General features: G+C 38.6%; 2 protein-coding genes across 2 annotated transcripts; one reads left to right on the top strand and one right to left on the bottom strand.

Annotated features, from left to right (window-relative positions):
• Positions 1–226: 226 nt before the first annotated feature.
• Positions 227–6,383, top strand: LOC130931683 (zona pellucida sperm-binding protein 4-like). The gene is made up of 12 exons (XM_057860648.1): positions 227–503; positions 583–707; positions 3,436–3,556; positions 3,624–3,758; positions 3,857–4,029; positions 4,741–4,820; positions 4,895–5,028; positions 5,101–5,284; positions 5,345–5,483; positions 5,580–5,649; positions 6,020–6,154; positions 6,218–6,383. The coding sequence occupies exons 1-12, from the start codon at positions 311–313 to the stop codon at positions 6,367–6,369; spliced, it is 1,641 nt and encodes a 546-aa protein (XP_057716631.1). The 5' UTR covers positions 227–310; the 3' UTR covers positions 6,370–6,383.
• Positions 6,384–7,171: 788 nt separating this feature from the next.
• On the bottom strand, positions 7,172–10,636 carry rrp7a (ribosomal RNA processing 7 homolog A). Its single transcript, XM_057860649.1, has 7 exons — positions 10,482–10,636; positions 10,138–10,280; positions 9,626–9,751; positions 9,413–9,536; positions 8,369–8,466; positions 8,090–8,297; positions 7,172–7,421 (listed from the first exon to the last, which is right to left on the bottom strand). The coding sequence occupies exons 1-7, from the start codon at positions 10,561–10,563 to the stop codon at positions 7,336–7,338; spliced, it is 867 nt and encodes a 288-aa protein (XP_057716632.1). The 5' UTR covers positions 10,564–10,636; the 3' UTR covers positions 7,172–7,335.
• Between the last annotated feature and the right edge of the window lie 249 nt (positions 10,637–10,885).

Below are 10,885 nucleotides of genomic sequence, written 5' to 3'. Positions count from 1 at the left end.
ATATATAAAGACAACAAATCTTGCAGGATTCTCAAATTACGGTATATATAATAATGATAATGACAATAATAATAATAAAAAGAATAAGTCTGCTAATTTTGTAGTTTTATTGTTACTATGTAAAGTATAACTCCAGAAATGATAGCTGTGACAAGATCTGGGCAAATGTGTACCTTGCTCACCTACTGGCTTCCAACCAATTAAAGTTAATTGGGCTGTGATACCTGCCTCCACGCTGCTTCAGCTGGAGAACCACATAGTTAGTAGTGGGCAAAGCTAACGAAAGACAAAGCATCATAGCTACAAGGAGATGAATAGTATTCTTGTAAAATTTTGTTTAATTTTCATTGTTTTCACCTTCAACGTTGTACTCTGTCAGTGTACTGAAAACAGCGTAACACTATCCCAGAGGCAAAGGCTTGTCTCGCCAAGAGTCATCTGCTCTCAGAAGGAAATAAAAGCTGTGTTCGGGTCAAAGGTCAACAGTAATATACGTGTAAGAGGTAAGTTTGTATCAGGTAAAATTGACCGTTAGTACTCACTTCATGGTGAAATGTTGTTATCGCATTCCGTTTATATCAGACAAGACAGGGGCAACATTAATGGTGCCTCAAATCGAGAGCTCTTGTGGGGTAAAAATGAGAAGACGGAATAACCAGAGCCTCTTGTTCTTCAGCACGTATGACGGCTGCTACGCTGAAGTGAAGGTAAAGTAGTACTGAATAGTTCATATTTCACTAAATTTAAAATACAGGTGCATTTAAATGACTAATTTTTAGACTATAAAGTGCAGGGCCAGTCACACTTGAAGACTACTAATTTTCAACTCTATCAAAACTTAATTAATTTTCGATACAACATAATGTCATATTTTAGTTTTTATGATCTTTCTGTGCCATTAACGATGATGGAGGTCCAATCATGTGACTAAATTAAGTCTTGAACTGAGTTCATCACAAGTAGACGTCCATGAATGAACGTTCGCTCATTCGCCCCTCCCAGTCAGTCAAAATGCACAGGAAATCTAATGACGTCAATGGAAACATGGGCATTCACTGTGAGCCTTCCCAGTTTAAATGAGTTGGACGTTTATCGCCACCAATCAAGGGCGTAGGTTTGCATAGAGACGGTAAGGACATGGCACAAGCAATGTTTCGGGATGCTCAAATTGTCCCCACCGACTTTAAAGCAACCCCATTTGCATTAAATATATGGGTCATTTAAATTGTCTTCCCGTATATTCTATGGATAGAATTGACCCTACCATTATGAAGTGAATTATTTTCCTGATTTTTAGACATAGATTTACCTCTTTTCGCTTGCTGAATGTGCCAGTCCATTTTTCCCCCTCATACACATGTGATTGACTGATGACTATTTATTTTTTACATTATTTTATTGAAAAATATTTCATTTGCAGCCTATACAGATATTTTCTAGATAATCATATATTCATCATAATTGAGGTAAAAAGTTTTCAATTTTGTTGAGTTTGGCTGTGCTTGTGGACAACAACAGTAGTTTTATACCTGAAGGAGGGTTCCATTTTTATTTTTGTTATACCTTACGTTTTTTCAGTTAATTAATTGATTTATTTCAACAAATGTTGAGTAGTCTTAAGACAAATGGGTTTTTTTGCATTCCTGGATAGTTAAGAGAGTATAAACAAGTGTGTATATTAATATAATTTATGTTCAAATATTGCAATTTAAATTTTCTTATAAAATCCAGACATTTATTCTAGAAGTTTTCAAAATTTTTCTTTCATAGTTTTTGATAACAAAGGTTTGAATCGAATGTTGTATCACCTGAACCAATACACATGAAAGTTAGTATAAGGCATCACAGATGTATTTCGCATTAATCATTTAGCCCAGGGGTCCCCAAACTTTTTCCTGTGAGGGCCACATAAACTTTCCCTTCTCTGATGAGGGCCGGGGTCAGTTTGTAACAGAAAAGGTGTGACGATTGCAGGAGTGCCTAAATGTAAAAATGTATTGTGGAAGATTCGAGAACGATTCACAAACATCCAAATTCCGATTATTGAAATATGCGAAGTAAAGCGGAAGTACACAACACTCAGCGCGCCGTGCGGTCTTCGGGACGGAACGGAGCGAGAGTAGCTAAACATCATGCTTCCCATTACCCGGCCCCTCGGGTAATGCCAATGCTCAACTCACGGCTCTAGCTCAACTCATGCAACGAGATAAAAAAACACAACATACCTGACTGCTGCCGAAAAGCTGCTACAAGTACATCCATATAATGTTACGGTGGATATCATTTATATAGGACTAGATGCAATATAGATTTGGTAGTGTTAGCAGCACATCTACAAAAAGCTAGATGTAAGCGTTATAAACGGCCGCCATCTTAAAGCAGTACCCTTCCCTGCAAGGCTGTTGTAGCGAACCTTCCAAGCAAACCTAATTAACTTTTTATCTAAAATACTCCTAAATCGGTAAAATATTGACTTGAATCTATCTTTAAAATAGTTTTAAAACTTGCACATGTCGAAAGTAGACAAAAGGGAAATTATGGAATAACGGGAGCAATTTTAACAAATTTAACGGTTGGTTCACAACATTAAATTAAATGTAGTTCAAAGCTGCTGATACAGAATGGGGAGTGGAGTTTTTTATTTAATGTTATTTTTGTATATTTGTTTACTGCTATATGTTAACTTGATACTGAAATAGTAGTGTGGTTTAGCATGAGAGTATTTTTGAACAATTTTGGAACTAATGTACAAAACATTGAGAAAAAAAAAAAAAAAAAAGGAGAGAGAAAAAAAAAAGGGGGTTGCATCAATAATCGTTTTATAATCAAATCGGAGCCTCTGCATTGTAATCGTAATCGAATCGTTAGGTGCCCAGAGATTCCCAGCTCTAATAATAACACTATTCCTTAAATAGATAATAACCAAATAACCCGCTCTGGATTCTTCACAGAAAAAAGCCAGGAAATAAATAACACTATTAAATAGAAAAAGTATTTATTTTTTTTGTTCAGGGGGCCGGACCAAATGTGGCCGCGGGCCGTAGTTTGGGGACCCCTGATTTAGCCAATCAATTAATTAGATTCATATTTGTGAGAAGTGAAGCCCTGACCCCCATTCATGTTAGGTCTTATTAATGTACCGCAATGTTGAGACCAAACCTACGCCCGTGCTGCCAATGGCATATACGGTGAGTTAAATACTATGAAAAAAATCTTGTATTATTGTATAAAATCATTTCTAATTGTAAAACTGTAAAAAAATGTTGTTGTTTTTTAATATTATAATTGCTAAGTTTTTATTAATGATCAAAAAGTCACTTGCCCTGTAAAGAGTTAAACATCTTAAGTGTCAACTTTTGAAAGCTGTCCACTGTATTGAACGCTGTCCCTGAAAGGGTAAATGACTCAATTGTACTGACTACCTTTAACCCTCAGGGCAGTAAAGTGGTTGTCCCACTGCAAGTCCAGCTTGCAGGAGAAAATGGATGGTTCACTGTTAACATCAGCTGCCCTATGACAATAAGGCCCAGGCATGGGACGCCACCCTTGCCAACAAGTGAGTAAAGATAAGATGACTAGCTCATTGGTTGGTTATAAGATGATCTAAAATAAATCACTTGCAGAAATCCACAGAAAATGTTCCATCCGCAAAGACCTACGAGTGAAATGTGGCCAACAGAGAATGTCTCCAGATTCCTGCTCCAATGAGGGATGCTGCTACGACACCACAGATTTGTTATGCTACCACAGAATCAATTGTAAGATTTTATAAATGTTTGGAAACATTTTCACAAATGTAACTTGTGTGCCTATCTAAACTTTTTTTTTTTTTTTTTTGTATTGGCAATTCCTTTAGCATGCTCTGTGGATGGACACTTTGTGTTCGCTGTAAAAATAACTGAGAGGGACCCACTTATGCACCCGAAAAGCCTCGCAGTCAAAGATCATCCACAATGCGTCCCTGTGATCACCACCTCAGACACAGCCGTCTTTAAGATTCCTGTCACGGACTGTGGTGTTAAAACAAAGGTCATGCATATTCCCTGATTACAAACCCATAAATATGTCAGCAAACACATTTGTATTATCACTTTATGTGAGTGACGTATGGCTATTTTTAAGTGCTCTGTACCAAACTTAACCATTTCCGGGACAGTGGTCCCTACAGTGGACACCTAAAGGTCCTTAGAAATGGTAACTATGTCAAAAAAATTAAAATAACTGCAGTAATGTAATTTTACATGTAGAAAATCAATTTGGCACTCAAATCTGTCTTTTATTATTTTTTTGGTTAATCCAAAACTGTGCATCAGGGAATGCCCGCTTTTTTAAAGCATTTTATCACCACCATTTATGCCACAACCATAAATGATGATCATGCCTAGCTTTCTAGTGCTGCACAAACTAGTATATGTTAACAGAAAGGGCACACTGCAAAAACACCATTGTGGCAAGTAAATCTAAAGTTGATCATTTTTTTCCCATGGTATTTAACTCATTGGCTGCCATTGATTGTGATGGACGTCCAATTCATTTGAACCAGAAAGGCTGGATGTGAATGCTCATCTCTTTGCCATTGACGGCGCTTGGCGTCCAATCCATTTTGAATGGGGGCTCAGCCAAAATGGATTTGACGTCCAGCACCGTCAATGACAGCCAAGTGAGTTAAGACTGCCCTGTAAGGATGTAAAATGCATATTCTGTGCATGTAAGGGTTAATAAATGTCTGCCTGCCTTCAGGTCAATGGAAATGTTGTCGTCTATGAGTTAGAGCTTGAAGAGGTGCCCGATCCAAGTAAAACAAACCACTCTTCATTTAGGTAATCAAACGCTCTGCATTCTGCTACATGCGCATGTGCACTCAGCAGTGATCAACCCCCGCCCCTCTCTCCAGTCTTCAGGTTGAGTGCAAATATGAAGCATCCACAGCAAGGCGTGTAGTAAATCTGCTGTCCTTCTATGCGGTGACCAGCCCCCCACCTGTAGTTTCTCTTGGATACTTCAGATTGCAGATGAGAATAGCCACAGGTAATACAAAGTTTGACAACAATGAGCTTTGCTAAGACTAAAAATATTTTGGGTAATTTTCATTCGGTCTAGATGCGTCCTTCACATGTTTCTTTGCTGAGGACCAACTTCCAGTGACGTTGCCAATGCGTGAAACTGTGTACGTGGAAATTTCCATTGCCCCACCATCACCAGATCCTGCGCTTTCTCTTCATGTAAGGGATTGCTTCGCCTACCCCACATCTCGACGCTCTGTGTGGACGCTTCTCTATGACGGGTGAGCATGTCAAGGAGTGGAGTGGCGTAGCAGCTGCTAACCTAGATTTCTTTGAAATAGATGCCCCAACTACCTGGATGACTCCAGAACCTCGATTCCTGTGGACAATCAGGGAAAAACATATTCCCATTCCCAAGTCAGGAGGTTTGATGTCAAGACCTTTGCCTTCTTGAACGAAGGCCAGCCAAGTGTGGAGGAAGTGCGGAGTGAAAATTGTGTTTTTCTAGTATAAGCACACCAAGTTATCAACGTTCTGACACTTTTTGGGGGGGCCAATTCCATTGTGTAATTTTAGATATACTTCTACTGCTGGGTGGAAATCTGCACAGAGGATGTTGACTGTGCACAACGCTGTGCAATCATTTGTAAGTTCTGTACATGTTATCCTGTATGCAGTCGGGTTGCAAAATTAGTCAATTCCATCCTTGATATTCAAAATAACTGTAGCTCACCATCTAACTGGGTACAAATGCACAATCAGTGAAATCTTTTTTAATCCAGTCGTTCTGGATTTCATGTTTTCGTCCCCATACGGTACTGTACATTTTAAATTGTACACGATTATCTCAAGTGCAAATGTCCTTATCACTTTGTATTTTGATCACCTGAAAAAAGTAGTGCTCAGTATTTTTTTTATCTAGTTTAAGTACAGTTACAGGGTATTTGTACATGATTTAACAATTGGTTGACACATTGCATTATTTTTTCAACCCCCTCTCCCGGACCTCCCAACAGCCTCTCAAGGTGAGAGACCGAGAAGAGAAACTTCACCAGAAGCACTTCCCGCCCAGCTGCTCTCTCTAGGCCCTTTGCTACTGCCTCAGAATAGCACAAACATTGAGAAAAATCCACAGGTTCAACAGCAAACAAGTAAGTCCAGCTCATGACCTGTCTGATGAATATGTGATGGTCAATGCCATATTTCTTCCACAGTGTATCATGTCACAGTATTTTTCTACGGCATCGGGGTGACAACAACACTTCTGTTACTGCTGATGGTGATATTGTGTCTGCGCAACAGAAGGTGTCACAAGCCAGAGGCAACACAAGCATCTGATGTGCAAATTGAAGCTGCACGATCATAATAAACATTGACACTCCTGGCTTTTTTTTTTTTTTTTTTGCCTTTCAGCTTTTTTGTGGTAGTAGGATGATGAAATTCATAGATCTTTCTAGTCCAAGTGTAGCTTTTGTTTTTTTAAACAATTGTCTTTCTAGTGTTTTTCATAATTCATGATCATCGGAGGTATCTCATTTCCTTGCATCATTCATTTGATCAAGTGCACAAATCAGAGCCTCTTAAATCAACATATTACATGGAATTGCAACAGTCAAATTGATATGAAAAAGGTTTTCTATCCCAGATTACAAGTGTTGAGATGTCATTTACCCAAATTGTATAGTTCAATTTGGTAAGTTTCAAATGTTTCAATAGGTCACTATTGGAATAATGTTATGTGATGTGGAAAATCACGTGTCCATTCTAGGAAAGTTTACTTTTACATCAACAAAGCAAAATCATTGGACAAATGTCCAGTCAAATGTAATTGTATTGAGTAGCTGCCAGCCATGTGGAGTTTGCATGTTCTCCCTGCGCCTGCATGGGGTCTAGGGTACTCCAGTTTCCTCCCACATCCCAAAAACATGCACAGTAGGCTTTTTGACCGCTCCAAAATTGTCTCTAAGTATTAGTGTGAGTGCAAATGGTTGTCTCATTGTGCCCAGCAATTGGCTGGCTCCCAGTTCCGGGTGCACCCAGCTTCCTGCCTATAGTTATCTGAGATGGGCTTCTGAATCCCCGCAACCCTCGTAATTTAGTTTTAATGTCAGATACAATGTAGAAAAAAACATACATGACACATTTATCATTTATTAATCAAAACTTTATGATAAACATGACAATTTATACACGAATGAACTGACATAAATGAAAACTAGTTCTGTAACAAGTTACTTTGACGTTTCCATTGCAAAGAAGTAAGCTCGAAATTTTACAAGGATGAAATAAATTTTGTCCACAGTCAACTGAGCAAATGCACAACAGTTGTGTTTTAATATGGTCTAAACTTTCTTTGTGCCCTCAGTAGCGCTATTCTCTGTTTGTCCTCCTCAAACTTTTTCCTGAGCTCAGCAATATCTGAAATGAAAACATTTGACGGTAAGAGACATCGGTTTTCACAGGGGAAAAAGTGCAGAGTGCAATGAGCTAAGCCTGGGCGATATAGCGATTTTATGTTGTTTTTTCCCCCTCTTTTACTATTGCAGATTGTTTTTTTTTTTAATTTGGGGGAAAACTAGAAACCAGTCAATAGATTTTTCCACAAAGTTTTTTTGTCAAGTTATTACTTTATATTTGGGTGCTAAGAGCACAAATACAGGCGAGGAAAAAGATATTTAAGACAGCTGTTATGCACTTTACTTTTGTTCAACTTTTTTTTTTTAGTATTTAACTCATTGCCTGCCAATTCATTTAAATTAAGAGACCTGGCTTTGGATCAATTCATTTCTGCTATTTATTCGCCCCTCCCAGGCAAAATGAATTGGACATCTAGCGCCGCTAAGGGGAGCCAATGAGCAGCCTATAATGAGTTAAATTTGTTTTGCCCTTTCTCCGTCTTTTGTTCTTATTTAATCCTTAAAAATCTAAGGGGGGGGGGGGGGGGGGGTCAGAAATAAATCGCAAATAGACTTTGGGAGGAGGGGGATGTCAGGAGATTTTATATTTAGCCATATCGCCCAGCCCTGGCTACTATGATCTTAAAATCCCTCCAAAAGGCTTATCAATGGTGAATAAATTCAACTCACGTTCTTTTTGAGTGTTTTTATGCTGCCAAGAGTAGAAGTTCACGAGCTCCTTCCTCTTTTTCTTCATCATCTCCTTCCGGAGGGTCTTTTGGTTGGCGGCCTCACTGTGGGGACGTGCTTTGTTGCCTTTTTGCCCCCTGCCGACTTTCACCCAGCCTTCCTCATCCTCTTTTTGTTGCTCCGCCTCCTGCTTCAAGCGCTTCTCTTCCTGGTAAAAATAAAAACAAACATATTAAGACTTTACAATGGGATCGTAATGTGTATCAGAATAGTACTTACTTCTTCTTTCTTCTTGTCAAAGTCCTTCATGAACTCATCGACTACATTTTGTAGCGTGTCCGCATCAACAAAGGAGTCTTTGTACTGCTGGATCCATTCTACCCAACCAGAGAACAAATTTAAACTAAAATTTGCCAATATACTGTAATGACTTTTTTTCAAGATTGTTCGATTAACAAATACAAAGCAAATAGGATAACTTATGGTCACTGTTTGGCCAATAAACTTCTTACTTGGAATTTAGCTACGCCTAGTGGCCAAAAGGAGGTAGTCGTAGAATAAAAAGGACAGGAATTGGATGAGCTTTCTAAAAGCAAGCTGGCAGCTAATTTCAAAAGTTTTCTTGTTGTGTTCCTTGTTCATACTCTTAGACACAAATGTTTCCGTCATATATACGTGAGCTAATGTAGTTGGTGTTGTCTACCAACAACGGTATGTAGATGCTAAAGGAGGCACACAAGAATGAAAAAAAAATGAAGATGCTAATGGCTACGCTAATGTGTACGTTTTTTGGTAATGTTATTCGCCAACATCAACTGCAACTGCTAATTACTAACCGCTAACGTTAATCATCTTGTGCCACAGCTAGCATTGGCTGCTCTTTAGATTTTGTGATGATTATCGTGTGCAAGTCATAAGTTGAGTGCGTTTTCTGTATCTTGCAGTTTCAAAAGAAATACAAAGAAGCTTGAAATCGTTAAAACTCAGTACAGTATTCGCACTGAAACTAGTTGTCACACAAACCAATGTTTTGATTTTATTGTATGTTCCATACTGTCATTTTTTACTGCTCATTATCCATTCTGTACTTTTTGTTCACAGGTATGCATAAAGTTCAATAAATGTTTAGATTTCTATTGGTGTATGTAATTTCTAATATATACATTTAAACAGTGAGTGTTTCAAATGTCTTTCATAATTAACATGCTGTAAAAAAGTATATCAGCTTACAAAATTGCCTTTTGATACCATATTCAAACTACAGATGTACAGGTGCTACACCATAAAGACTCATTGTGATCTGTGACCTGAAACATGACTCACTTGATACTCCTGTCTTAACTGTTCGCTGGGGTGAGCAGACCACCAAAGGCACGTTGCAGGGGTGCGATTTAGCGGCTGAAACGGAGGACGGGCTTCGGAAGACAATGTAACCAACGTTGAAGCTCTGAAAGAAAGAAAGCAAATGAAAGACAGGAAATAGGAGGAACAATGTTGTAGAGCACAACTGTAGTAACAACACCACCTTCGGCTTACCTGTTTTGGAGCTGGTGTAAAGAATCTGGACAGTTTGGGCCCAGACTGAAGCAATGAGCCCGGGTGGTCACTCAACTCCACTGACTTAACAGAGCCAAACCGTGAGAACAGTTCTTTGACGACATCCTGAGAGGCACACAGTTTTGAGGGTCATATTGTGCTTTTAGCACATTTTCACTACATGGTTAACATTGATTCTTTTTTGAGGTGGGATAATTAGGACATTTTGGTGGGTATACAAATGTAAGTCTTAAGTACTGTAGAATCTTTTACCATAAATATATTATTACACAACTGGCTCCCATTGAAGTCCAGTCCATATTAACTAGAAGTGCTGACAGCGAACGAAAGTGCCACATAACTAGAAGTCTATCATCCTCAATGGTACAAAACAAAGAGTAACTAAGCAGGGTTTATTAACAGCGAAGGCATAGACGATGCAATATCCCTTAAATAAGACACATTAGTCATGTCAGATTTAATTTGGCATTGGAGTGTTAGTGTTTTGATACCTCCGGACAGTATGGTGGGATGTTGAGGACAAACAACGTCCGGTCGAGCGGTCGGTGGGAACTCTTTTCTGCCCGAACTTTGTGCTCCTTCACGTACAACTTGTGTTCAGATTTTGTGTCTGAGTTAAACTTCAAGGGCAACACTTTAAGAAAAAAAAAGAAAGAAACGGGAGAGAGAGAGAAAAAAAAGTCAAAAGTAATGTGGTTCGACAGTTGTTCATCACGGGCGACTCCAACCTGGTTTGTCAAATGATATCAGATTACTGACTAGGCGACCAAAATACTTTATTTCATTAATAAACCATGGAATACAAAAGATAAAACACCCAGTATTGCTCACATACCTGTAAATCCTCCAGGGATAACGCAAGCCGTGTTGTTGGCATGACTGCGCCTGGACGGTGCCATCTTGTAGTGACCCTTCATACAGGAAGTGAAGATATCACCCACTCAGTGACGTTGCTTCCGGTTGCTTTCTCGACAAACATATGGCATGGACTGTAGTACGTCACTTATTTGCATTTGGGGAAAAAATATATATTTAAATACGATACCCTGATCCATACATGTGAATAATTCAACAGAAAATAATAAACTGCGTTTCTAAACAGCTGATTTATGTTGTCTGGTGACGGAACTCGTCGTTTCGAACCTACAAATCCTTCTAAAAAAAAAAAATTTGCATGTTGTGATAAAGTTCATTATTTTCTGTAATGTACTGATAAACATTACTTTCATATATTTTAGA

Source organism: Corythoichthys intestinalis, chromosome 16 (genome assembly GCF_030265065.1).
Source record: "Corythoichthys intestinalis isolate RoL2023-P3 chromosome 16, ASM3026506v1, whole genome shotgun sequence".
NCBI lineage: Eukaryota > Metazoa > Chordata > Actinopteri > Syngnathiformes > Syngnathidae > Corythoichthys > Corythoichthys intestinalis.
Note: the sequence above shows the minus strand (reverse complement) of the source record. Positions and strands in the feature narration are given on the sequence as shown.

Coding starts and splice junctions, on each gene's coding strand:
- rrp7a (XM_057860649.1), bottom strand. CDS start 10,563: ATGAAGGGTCACTACAAGATGGCACCGTCCAGGCGCAGTCATGCCAAC. Junction 8,467..9,412: donor AGTTAAGACAGGAGTATCAA/GTGAGTCATGTT, acceptor CTGGTTGGGTAG/AATGGATCCAGCAGTACAAA. Junction 7,422..8,089: donor TAAAAACACTCAAAAAGAAC/GTGAGTTGAATT, acceptor TTTTCATTTCAG/ATATTGCTGAGCTCAGGAAA.
- LOC130931683 (XM_057860648.1), top strand. CDS start 311: ATGAATAGTATTCTTGTAAAATTTTGTTTAATTTTCATTGTTTTCACC. Junction 5,029..5,100: donor GCAGATGAGAATAGCCACAG/GTAATACAAAGT, acceptor CATTCGGTCTAG/ATGCGTCCTTCACATGTTTC. Junction 5,285..5,344: donor TGGACGCTTCTCTATGACGG/GTGAGCATGTCA, acceptor TCTTTGAAATAG/ATGCCCCAACTACCTGGATG.